Raw genomic sequence first — 12839 nt, forward strand, 5'->3', positions numbered from 1 at the left:
TCAACTGTCCAATCACAGTACGCTTGTAAGCAGGGTTTAATAGCCAATCCTCACGCAGGACTTGTTGGAAAAGCAAACAAGCAGTCTAAAGTTCCGCGCGCACGCAGCGGGCATACAAGGAGAGAGAACGAGTGAGATCTTACACATGTAAAAAATTTATTAATCTTTGCAAGAAGATACATTGCTTTACAAAACTGGGTTAAAGCGTGTACAAAATAATGTATTTGTGTGCTCAAAATATCATCTTGTGCATGAAAAACATTTTTGTGTGCTCAAATATCATTTTGCATACTCAAAATACAATTTTGGCACATATATGAGCTGTGGCTCAGAAAAGGAGGGACTAGTCAACAAAATAATGCAGATTGAGTCTTTTTCACCCAATTTGGAATTCCAAATGCGCTTTTAAGTCCTTGTGGTCGCATAGTGCCTCAATTCAGATGGTGGAGGACGAATCCCAGCTGGCTCCGTGTCTGAGACGTCAACATACGCATCTTATCACGTGGCTTGAGTACGTTGCCACAGAGCCTTCACGCCATCCACCGCGGCATCCACACTCAACTCTCCACGTGCCTCACCGAGAACGAACCACATTATAGCGACCACGAGGAGGTTACCCCATGTAACTTCAATTTGGTTGCTTGGGAGACCTGGCTGGAGTCAATCAGCATGCCCTGGGATTGGAACTAGCGAACTCCAGGGTGGTAGCCAGCGTCATTACCACTTAGCTAAATTTAACATTTAGCAAACATCTAATTTTAAATAAAATTCTGTTTACCACCCATTTTCCTCAGTAATAGCCCGATGTTAATTGTTCCTTCCTAGAAAGAGGCATGTTTGTGCGACAAGGAATAGCAATTCAAAAATTGTATTCTGACATAGCACCTCAACTACTGCACCATTTGTCGTATTGCTGTGTGACAAATTAAATTGACCAATCACTGGCTGTTGTACTTGTTTTGCTGAAGTCCTGCCTTTTTGCTGATTTGAGATCAATTAAAGATTCAGGTAAGAGAAGCTGTTAATGTATTAACGCAAATTCACAATCCCCACCTTGAATCCTGCTAAACGACTTGCAGTAAAAGAAGTCTTTCTCTCACACTCTCCTTGTCCTCTATTTGCACTAAGGGTGTGGGCCGAGCGCATTTATGTTGGGAATCTGCAGAATTCCTCAGTGTTTTGGGGAAAATTCCCTCTCGCTAGAGGGTAATACTGGGAGGGTAATATTGTTGTGGCTGTGTGTGTGTGTGTGTGTGTGTGTGTGTGTGTCCTCATACACACTTGTGTACAATTACCTGATTAGATGAACATTGCTCTTCATTTTCTCAAATAAACAATGCAAGGTAATCCTGAGCACAAGAAATGTAATTAAACTGAGAATTTGCTTATGTAGCTACAGATTCTTTGTCCATTGTCTCTCTCTCATTCCTCAGTTGAATTGATCAGTTTAATTTAAATATGCATTATTTTTATGAATTAATTAGTGTTGCCAAAACAATGCAAAGTTATACAAGTGAGGTCAAACTACAATGAATGTTCCACTCCGTTCCATTGATTTGCATGCTAATGTGAGAAAGTAGGAACGTAAGCATTTGCATTGAAGTTTTGTCTTTTGCTGCGTACCAAGGTTCAAGTTTGGTGTACTCTGACCTGACTTACAGAGCTTTAAATGTTTCAAAAAGAGGATCTAAATGTCACAGATTGACCTCCTTAGCTTGATGCAGTGAATACAAACTTCAAAGCTGCATGGTTTGCAGTATTGCGAGAAAGCAGTAGAGAAGTGTTTAACCCTTGTGTTAATTTTTGCTGACACCTTTTGTGTTCTCGGTCAAAAATGACCAGCCCACTAGGATTGTTTATAAATCGCTCATATTGCATATATTATCACAAGATCTTGCATTAGATCTTTTTGTCAACTTCTTTTGTTGTAAATACGACAGATGTTGTACTTTTTTGAACATATTTAAAAAGTATTTATTTTTAATTGATTGGATTCATTGAACGGAGTTTAGGATTAAAATAATATTACAAATAGAATTGGAACAATTGATCATCAAACGGGCTTCCCTTCATTGTGTTACCAAAATAACTGTATGCTCAACCTCGTGTGATCACACCTACATGTGCAGAAATGTGAATTTCCCACAAAAGACTTTGCAAAAGCCAGGAATGAGAGAGAGAAAGAAAAATAAAGCGCACATATTTTTGGAGATTAGCAGATATAAGCACACATGGAAAAAGGTTAATTTTGAGTGCGTGTGAGGTTCAGGGGCTCTCTTGGCAGCTCTGTCGCAGGTCTTGTGATCGGAGCTCAGTGGTCATGGGGCAGCCTGGCACTTAAAATCCTGTGAGGTGCATGAGACAAGACGAGAGATACAGCAGGTAAAAAAAAGCATGAAATGTGTGTTCTCATACAATGAGAGCCCCTGACAGAGAAAATGGTGGCCTGCAGCTTTCAGAGAAACCAACTCTTATCCCAAGTCTCCATGGCAACACAAACTTAAATTCACTCCTGAGTGAAAGGAGAGGAAGTGATGGAACAGAGGACACTGTATATGACCATTCCGTGCTTCATTTAGGGTCGCCCCTCATTCAACTGTTACCGTTTGAGGATGAAGGATTGATACTTGATGTACTTGTGGCTAGCCTGTGTGTGCACCTGTGTATGCACAGGTTTATTTAGCTATAGTTTGGGGACAAGTTGATATACACTGGCGGCCAAAAGTTTGAAATAATGTACAGATTTTGCTCTTATGTAAAGTTACTTTTTTCACCAAAGTGGCATTCAGCTGATCACAATGTATAGTCCGTCAGGACATTAATAACTTAGAAAATTACTATTATGATTTGAAAAAATAAATAAAAATCCTCCACGTGCAGCAATGAGAACTTTGCAGATCCTTGGCATTCCAGCTGTCAGTTTGTCCAGATACTCGGGTGACATTTCACCCCACACTTCCTGTAGCACTTGCCATAGATGTGGCTGTCTTGTCAAGCACTTTTAACTCACCTTACAGTCTAGCTGATCCCACAAAAGCTCAATGGGGTTAAGATCCATAACACTCTTTTCCAATTATCTGTTGTCCAATGTCTGTTTCTTTGCCCACTCTAACCTTTTTGTTTTTCTGTTTCAAAAGGGGCTTTTTCTTTGCTATTCTTCCTATAAGGCCTGCACCCCTGTTGTACATGAAGCTGGAATTGAGCGGGTAGAATTCAATGAAGCTGTCAGCTGAGGACATGTGAGGCATCTATTTCTCAAATTAGAGAAGCTGATGTACTTATCCTCTTGTTTAGTTGTACATCTCTTTCTGTCCTTGTTAGAGCCAGTTGTCCTTTTGTCTTTTGAAGAATTCATAAAAAAAAAAAAGGTGTACACTACAGTCTTCAGTTTTTTTTTTTGGCAATTTCAAGCATTGTATAAATTTCATTCCTCAAAACAATGATTGACTGGTGAGTTTCTAGAGAAAGCTGTTTCTTTTTTTGTCATTTTTGACCTAATATTTATCTTAAGATATTCCAGTCTATTGCATACTGTGGCAACTCAAAAACAAACACCGACAATGTTTAGCTTCATTTAATGAACCAAATAGCCTTCAACTGTTTGATATAATTCAAGTGATTTTCTTGTACCAAATTAGCTACTTAGCATGATTACTCAAGGATAGGAATTGGAGCCTGTCTAGATTTGATCAACAATTACTTTTTCAAATAGTGATGGTGCTGTTATTTTACATCATTAATGTCCTGGCTATACCTTGTGATCAGTTGAATGCCACTTTGGTGAATTAAAGTACCAATTTCCTTATGAAATCTGTATATTATTCTAAATTTTGGGCCACCAGTGTATATGACAAAATGTCCCTCTTAAAGGTAGAGGTGATTTCATAATTACATACTATTTATATATTTATTTTTTGTACCACCTTGGTCAAAGTTTCAAGCGAGCCGATACTAAATGTGACCTCCAAAATCCAGCAGATCAGCGATAGCCGTATCATTTGTTCACGTGACTTTCGAATTGTGAAAAGAGATTGCTGTGTGCAAAAACACGCCGAGGTGCATACGGTCCACTCGTTACTGATGAGCGAAAAGGGGAAAAACCTTTCAGGATGTGTCTCAGCTGTTGGCCGTGGCTAACACCAGATCTACCAACAGTGTAGGGAAAAGTAAAAAATCGAGAAGTGGTTCGACCAAATTTAAACCGGCGAGCAATTGGAGGGAGAGTGCCCTGGACTTCCACGATAGAGGATGGTATGTTTTGTTACATTTAACGCTATACTCTGCTTGAAAGCTTCACTTTATTTAGTTGACCAGCTACTGGAAAGCTTGCATTTAAAACAACCAGGCCAATTTAACTAACACTTGTGTAAAATCACCATGCAACAACTGCTTTATGCAGCACAATGAGCAAGTAGCTAACAGCTAGCGGTCGTGTTATTGTTTATGGTCTGTAATGTTTGTGCAGCGTTTAAAATGATGTCACTGCAGTAGAGGCGGCGGAACTATGATGATCAGCCTATAATCCCACCCACATTGAGGTGGCACTAAACTGCAATGGAAAAGTAAGCTTTTTAAAGTAAAGGGAGTCGAACTGTAACATGAAGTGAAAAAGTGCCATAAGTTGAACAGAACCTGCTGATAACCGATTTAATAAACTTAGTCTTTCAAATTTGATATTGAATGAAATAATAACACTCAAAGTAAAATGGTGCTGAACTTAATTACAAAGATAAACTGTATAGACTGAACCATGAAAATGTATTATACTTTGTTAAATGAAATAAATGTATGTCCGTCCGTCCATCCATCCAGATTTTTAAATTTGCATTGTTTCCTTAGTCCACAATAAGGCGCAATAAATACATAAACCATTCGACACTGTTCTATTATTGCATAGAACATTTCTATCCTGGCTGTTAAAAAAAATAAATTTCATTTTCATCTAATGTGCATAAAATAAATACAAAGTTTTAGTCTGTCCATTTTCTCAAATGTAAAGTCAAAAGTAAAATGATGGGGGGAAAAACGCTTCAATAGGCATTTCACATGGTTACACTCGCACTGATTACTAATTCTACAGACTCGAGCTTCATTATAACAGTGATATTCCACATTGTTTTTTATTCAGTACAGTTGTATGTAGAGTAGCAATATTCACAGATAGCAGTGGTATTCGGCTGAATTCTGTGGTGAAGTGGCTCAAACTATGAACCCAGGCCAGGGGCTGTTCAAACAGACCGAACACAACAGATGAGGTTCTCAAGAGACACATTTCCAAGTTGAGCATCTTTCCTGACAAAGCATTTGCACAACTCATTGCTTAATCTGAGAAATGCTTATAAGAGAGCGAGACTCAATGGCCAAAGACCTCCACCAACTGGATATAAACATATATATATAAACATGCACTAGACGAACGTCTTTGTTTCCCTTTGTTTATTCAGTGTCTCGTGCAGGAGTGCTTTTTTTATTTTTTTATTATTCTTATTAAAAAGAACTTTAAAAGCATATTGAGACACCTGCTTTCTGTTAAACTGTATTAGTTGCACCGTCTTTAGCCTTTTTTTAGCACAAGAATGTGATCGATCTGAATTTGTCATATTGCAGTGAGGATAATTGTTTTTAAATTTTTTTTTAATTGAGCCGCTCCAGCACCGGACGTAACGGGAAACTATCGGTATCTTGTAGACAAATGTGACTAGCAGGGTTCCTGTAGCTCAACTGGCAGAGCATGGCACTAGCATGTTTTGGGGCCAAGATCATGGGGTTGATTCCCAGGGAGCGCGCACACACACACACACACACACACACACACACACACACACACACACACACACACACACACACACAAAAAACTGATCAAATGTATTCATTGGATACATTGTAAGTTCCTTTTGGATAAAAATCTCTGCTAAAATGCATAAATGTAAAAGCGAATGTAGCCATGCAAGCTAAAGTGTTATTGTATTACAATATGTGCCAGGGAGCAATACATACAGTTGCGCAACGTGGTGCATTATCTGCATTTGCTTAAGGGTCGATATAGTGAGCTTGTGAAATCTGCTTATGGTAAATATTTCCTTTCAGCTCAACTACTGTACTTTATAAACATGTCCATATCCATAACTAGTTACCTTAATGATAACATGATATTTGAAAGTTCGTTAGCGCCACAGTAATGTAAGAACACAAGTTTAATAGTGTCTTTGCTAGCATATTTATTTAAAATTGGAGCCCTAGAGCAGTTGATCACATTTTATGAATATCACGATGTATTTGCGCACTCTAATTTTATAAGCTTTATACTTAAGTTAAACACACACACACAGTAAAACTTTTGATTATATAGATCTGCCCAGAATGTATGTCTGATGTAAATTCCATCTTACAGACATAAGAGGCCAGACAGGGCTCAGGTGACCTGCTGTCCTGGAGCCCAGACTCTAAGTTTTGAGGTTACAGCTTAGCACGAACATACTTTGCTTTGGAATCATTCAAAGTTGTTTGCCATTCCCATATCTCAGTAGTAACAGTAGCAGAATGTCTTTATAAACCGCATATCTCGTAAACAGTTCTCATAACCATAGACACGTAAACCATTAAATTGTTAAACGTGAAGATTTTAGGGGTTTGTGCAACTGATGTTCATTTCTGAATCCGTTTCTGATACATTCTTGATCCTCTACAGATAAAGATGCATTGGAGTAAACTCATTAGAAAATCCCTCAAATTGGTCAAACTTGTGTGCCCTTGAAACCACTTGTTAGTTCAGCGAGGATAATGAGATTGGTACAATGGCTCTAATGTTTGTACTGTATGCGTGTGGGTGGATGTGCATCTTTAAGGTCATGCGATTGCATGCAATTCTGTTCTCTTGTACCCTTTTCGCACATAGTTCTGCTCTTGGTTTGAGACAGAAAATGCTGGAAATACTTTGAGGGTTGTTCTTTTTTCATAATTTCTCTCTCTCTCTCTCTCTCTGTAGGTGGGGTGGGTATTGCTGCCACTCAGCTGTGTAAAACAGTGAATGATGTCACAGTGTTTGGCACCGCCTCTGCCAGCAAGCACGAGGTTATCAGCCAGGGCGGAGTCACGCACACCATTGACTACCGGACACGTGATTATGTGGAGGAGATCCGTAAAATAAGCCCCAAAGGTGAGCACAGTCAGACAAACCAGTGTTTACCAATGTATGTGCAAGGTTGTTAATCTTATAGTTATAGATGGGTGTGTAATGAAAGACCCATTTCTGTGTTTATTTACATTTACAATGTTTATTAACATCATCCTAATCAGGCACAATGTGATAAAGCAAAAGTGTTTAATCAAGAGTGTTTGGTTTTATCTGCTGCAATCTTGAAAAGCAACTGAACATTTTGTCAATTGCTTGGTTTCCATTTCTGTGCAGTTGTGCTGGGTGCCCTGCCCATCATGAGATCTCTTTGGCCTAAATTCCTGCCACTCATAATAGTAAATTACACACATTATAGATAGATAGATAGATAGATAGATAGATAGATCAATCTCCTTATTGGCTGTGATTGTCACACGGGGCAGTCATTTTAAGTGTTGACAAATTGCTTGTTGTTAGAAACTTGGCACATCTGGTCTGGACACTGTTATTAGTCACCAGAAATTAGTCTTTAAAATTCCACTTACTTGGGTACTATGTGTGTAAAAGCTTAGCAAATTCTTGTTGTTTCACAAAGTATCCAGTATAGTAACCTTGTTTATGTTTGGGGTCAAACTGACCCTGGCAAAAACACATTGTAGAAAAATGCAATAAAACAATCAAATGAACGACTGTTTATTCATTCTTTATGGCGGGAGCTGAGAAACTCAAACACCGTTTGTATGCTAATATTATCTCTGAATTTGCTTCCACTCAGCCTTATAAGTTTATGTTTTTTGGTTATCTCTTGTGTGTTATGAGATTAAGATGTTTTTGTGTGTTTATTTAGTTGTAACTAACACACAGCCTGATAAAAAGTTGTTTACTCTTGTCTTATCAAAAGGAGTACAAAACGAATTCCTTTTTTTGTTTTGCCCTTTCACTGACTGAAGGCTTATACTTTTCTGACCATAACAGTCTTAGAAATTCCTCTCCGACCAACATTAGCTCAATGTTAACCCATCAAGAACCCTTGTTTAATACTAACAATGCACTTTGTGCAAGTTTAGCCCCTTGTGAATGGCACAATATCACACAGTGATACGATCAGGGATTTGAAGTAGGATTCTGAAAATCTTGGTGCCTTCTACATTATACACTGTGTGTGTGTGTGTGTGTGTGTGTGTGTGTGTGTGTGTGTGTGTGTGTGTGTGTGTGTGTGTGTGTGTGTGTGTGTGTGTGTGTGTGTGTGTGTGTGTGTGTGTGTGTGTGTGTGTGTGTGTGTGTGTGTGTGTGTGTGTGTGTGTCTAATGGTAAACTCTATTCAAATCTGTTGAGTCTGCTGTACTCTGAGTACTTTTGCCTAGGCCAATATATTGTGTTCCAAATCCATCATGAGAGGTTCCATTTCAGAATGTTTCTTCAGAAGGGAGCAGCCAATGTAGGAAGTAAACCGCAAGGTAGTTAACTACTGTAGGTTGTGGAACGGGGTAATATCTGTAGTTATCTAGGTTTTTTTTTTTGTGCAATCTTTTGATTGGCCGATGATATCCAGAGACAATATATTGTAAATATACAGTATACAATGCATACCATAAGTTATAGCCATAAATTAGCTGAAATTAAACAAAAAAACCTATATATCTTACACATTATTTATTTGAAAACCGAAAATATGTTCTCTTCTATGTGCTATATATTAATTGGCCAAGCATGTACATTATTAACCAATGCTGATAATCTCAAAATGGGCAAATATTGGTAGACTAATCAGCCTGGCCACTATTGCCATCACTAATACTGTATTGCAATTGGTAAATTCAAGAATAGAACTCCTTGAGTAATCCAGCATCTCTTTCTCTTTCTGTGTTTTTCAGGGTTGGATATTGTTCTTGATCCTCTTGGAGGCTCTGACACCCAGAAGGGCTACAACCTACTGAAACCAATGGGAAAGCTAATCAGCTATGGTGAGAATATCTCACTGCACGCTACATCATATCTCATTGATTCAGTTCAGATATGCATAAGTGCATTGATTTCACATTTTTAATCTTCATGTAACTTCTGCCAAATACCACAGTTTTAAAGTGTAAGCTCCGTAAACTGCTAAACCCATTTTTGTTTTATCTGTACTTTTTGTCTTGTTTTCCAGTGGAAAAAAAAAATACCCCATCTAAATATCTTTTTAGATTAGGATAAATTTACTTGAGAAGCAAAACTGCATAAGATAAAGGCTGAGACTTGTTTTCAAACAATATAGCTTGAATTAAGGTCTATGTTTAAGCAAGAAAAATGATTTGCCTGTTCTCAAAAAGTAAACTTATTTCAATTCAATTTTGATTCTCAAGTAAATTAATTGTGTTCTGTGGATGTTTAGTCATTTTAACTGGGGGGGTGGACTAAAATTCAGATTTTGAAATGATTTTCTGCTGTGTGGAGCTAGGTTTTTTCTTCTGGATAAAATAGCTTGATGGTGACTTATTACAATAAATTAACTTCAGATACACAAGACCCCGTAAACATCATGGAGTCCTGTAGTCCCACCCAACTCTGTCCTTCTATCTCTCCTCCTCTCAGTTTCTCTCACTCACACTCATTTTCTATCCTGCTTCATCAGAACAATGGTTCCTCTATCTAATGCAGAACCCTGAATGTAGCAGACTAGGTCAGGTCCAAATCACACCAACTCGTGTGTGTGTGTGTGTGTGTGTGTGTGTGTGTGTGTGTGAGTGAGTGAGTGAAGTGAGCATTCATTGCTTTGTGTACACATTTTCCTTCCCTAATGGCACTGTAGAACAGGGCCAGAAATTAGCCAAGGCTCATGGCCACAGTGTCCCTAAAAGTGACAAAAAAAATCACCAGATATTTAAAATGTGTGATCAAAAATGCACTAGTGGTGAGATAAGATTAACTTACATTTGATGGATTTCATAATATACTGTTGTATTTTTATGTACCCACTAGTGGCCCCTGAAAATCAATGTCTGGGGACAAATATAGCCTCTTAATAAAATAGGGTACATGGAAAATCTAAGAACAACAAAATTTTGCTCTTGGGTAGCATTAAAGTTGCTTTTAAATGAGTTCTTTCAAAATGAATCAATTAAAGCTGAAGAATGTTATTTCTGTGACATTAGTGCCACTGAACAAAATTGCAAAAATAAGCAATGTTTTCAAAACAGCTCTCTGAATACTTTCATCACATGCAGTTTTTCAAACAGTCAGATAGTCCCACCCCTAACTCGCATCATTGATCGAGTAATGTTGTTAGGGCGGGTCTAAGTAGGTCATTCATTGTGTCAGAGATAGTGTTTACAGTTTTTGAGAAAATTAATCTATGAATGGCTTCCTTATAGTTGTCTCTGCTAATCAAAATAAAGTGGTTTTAATGTTGTCAAAAGTACTGCTACTTTGATACCAAGTTGATTACTAAAATAAAACTGATGTCACAATATCAGTATTACTGCAGTACTGGTAATACCGAGCACCATCTCTGAATCCTCACCCACATGCAGTCTGATGACACATGACTGCTTTCATATGCTCACATGTTTATTTGAGCATGTGCTCTGTTACTCCTTTTACACTGAAATCATGATATGTCCTTGTGTGATTTATTATTACCACAACAACTGCAATCTTAAGGCGTGGCCACTCAAGGTGTGGGCGGACGTTGAGCTGATGTGAAACCAGTAAAAATATAGTTGTCAAGCAGCCTTTTTAATGCTGCCTTTATACTCCGTGAGACTTAAGTTAAAAAGAAACTTGCCGCTAAAATGATGTGCTTGTTCATTGTGAATATTCAGTGTAGCTGCGTACGAAGCACCGCCCACACAGAGGTCACCGCAAAACCAATCAACTTCATATTGGTCAACGCAGTGATTTTGCCTGTCAAAGTTCACTAAACTTGAACTCTAAGCGAAATTAGTGTGAATTTTTCGCCACCGGATGTCCATCGCGTGGAATTCACAAATTCATCATCTGAAAGGTCTTGCGACTTATTCACCTTATTCAGCCCCTCCCCTTTTCAACACTACACTCTTCCGAATTTTGTCATCTAACATCCTTGTTTGCATTGATTCTTCTGAGAAGGGTCGATCAAAATGGATTACGTGTGGGAGCACAAAGTATTTTTTACTAAGACTTGATGGTGATAGTCCTTTACTATGTGAAAATTGTGTTTTTTTTTTTTTTTTTTTTTCCACTGTAAATGTTTGTTTTTCTGACACCAGTGGAGGTAAATTGGACCTGGCAGATCACATTCAGACAGCTATGACACATTGAACATCTTCATGATACAAGCATTTCATTGTTATCCACCTATTTCCTGGGGATCTTACGGGAGAAACAAATGTGTGTGGGACTTCTGCCAGATGTCGTTCTACAGCATTTTCTAGCTCTTGCTACAGTCATTTTAGACCCTGATTACAGCTGGTAATAAGACACATTTCGGATGATCCGATCGCAAATGGTCAGTGCTAAATGTAGGTGTAAAATATTTTCTGATCGGAGGCAGTCAAAATCTGGTCAGAGGTGTATTATTAGAGGTTTGCCTGGGCCTTCACATGAAATCCAACCCGTACCCAAGACCGTATGGCCCAACACTACCTGGCCCGAACGATACAGTCGCTCACTATAGCCCTATTATGGCAATTGTTTCTCAGGGTGACATCTGTAAAAGTACATTTTCATGGCTCCTCTGTGATTTTAAAACGCTAAAGTGAAAATTACGCATCTTTCATCACCCGCATCACTTCAGTTGCGCCGCTTGCATGCTCTCTCCTAAGCACACGCAAGGAGATATAGAAGCCGCACATATCAAGGACAGTTAAGATGGTTAAAATTTTTATTTGAGGAGCTATGGTAAAAATAGTTTTGTCCATCAAAATGACGGACATCATTTGGAATTCTCTGTCAGTGTTTTAAAAATTGAAGGTGGAAATTAAACCTTTTAAATAAGAGACATTAACCTGGCAAATTTTCTGGGACTTCTTGACCCGTATAAACGAGTAGTCATGCAAGCCCTATGTATAAATGTATTTAGTAAACGTTTCTACATTAAAATGTGATGTACAGGTGAAACTCGAAAAATTTGAATATCGTGCAAAAGTTCATTAATTTCAGTAATTCAACTTAAAAGGTGAAACTAATATATTATATAGACTCATTACAAGCAAAGTAAGATATTTCAAGCCTTTATTTGATATAATTTTGATGATTATGGCTTGCAGCTTATGAAAACCCCAAATTCAGAATCTCAGAAAATTAGAATATTACATGAAATTAATAAAAAAAAAGGATTTTAAATACAGAAATGTTGGCCCTCTGAAAAGTATAATCATGCATATGTACTCAGTACTTGGTTTGGGCCCCTTTTGCATTAATTACTGCCTCAATGCGGCGTGGCATGGATGCTATCAGCCTGTGGCACTGCTGAGGTGTTATGGAAGACCAAGATGCTTCAGTAGAGGCCTTCAGCTCTTCTGCATTGTTTGGTCTCATGTCTCTCATCTTTCTCTTGGCAATGCCCCATAGATTCTCTATGGGGTTCAGGTCAGGCGAGTTTGCTGGCCAATCAAGCACAGTAATACCATGGTCATTGAACCAGGTTTTGGTACTTTTGGCAGTGTGGGCAGGTGCCAAGTCCTGCTGGAAAATGAAGTCCGCATCTCCATAAAGCTTGTCTGCTGAAGGAAGCATGAAGTGCTCTAAAATGTCCCGGTAGATG

At 38.3% G+C, this 12839-nt stretch overlaps 1 protein-coding gene across 1 annotated transcript in view; it reads left to right on the forward strand.

The window, feature by feature from the left end:
- The window catches only part of vat1 (vesicle amine transport 1), a 44914-nt gene that overhangs the window by 16671 nt on the left and 15404 nt on the right, over positions 1 to 12839 (forward strand). The window contains exons 3-4 of the mRNA XM_052138800.1: positions 6986 to 7156; positions 8989 to 9078. Of these exons, the coding sequence (XP_051994760.1) occupies positions 6986 to 7156; positions 8989 to 9078 (261 nt within the window). The remainder of the gene's footprint in view (positions 1 to 6985; positions 7157 to 8988; positions 9079 to 12839) is intronic.

Source organism: Xyrauchen texanus, chromosome 12 (genome assembly GCF_025860055.1).
Source record: "Xyrauchen texanus isolate HMW12.3.18 chromosome 12, RBS_HiC_50CHRs, whole genome shotgun sequence".
NCBI classification, from domain to species: domain Eukaryota; kingdom Metazoa; phylum Chordata; class Actinopteri; order Cypriniformes; family Catostomidae; genus Xyrauchen; species Xyrauchen texanus.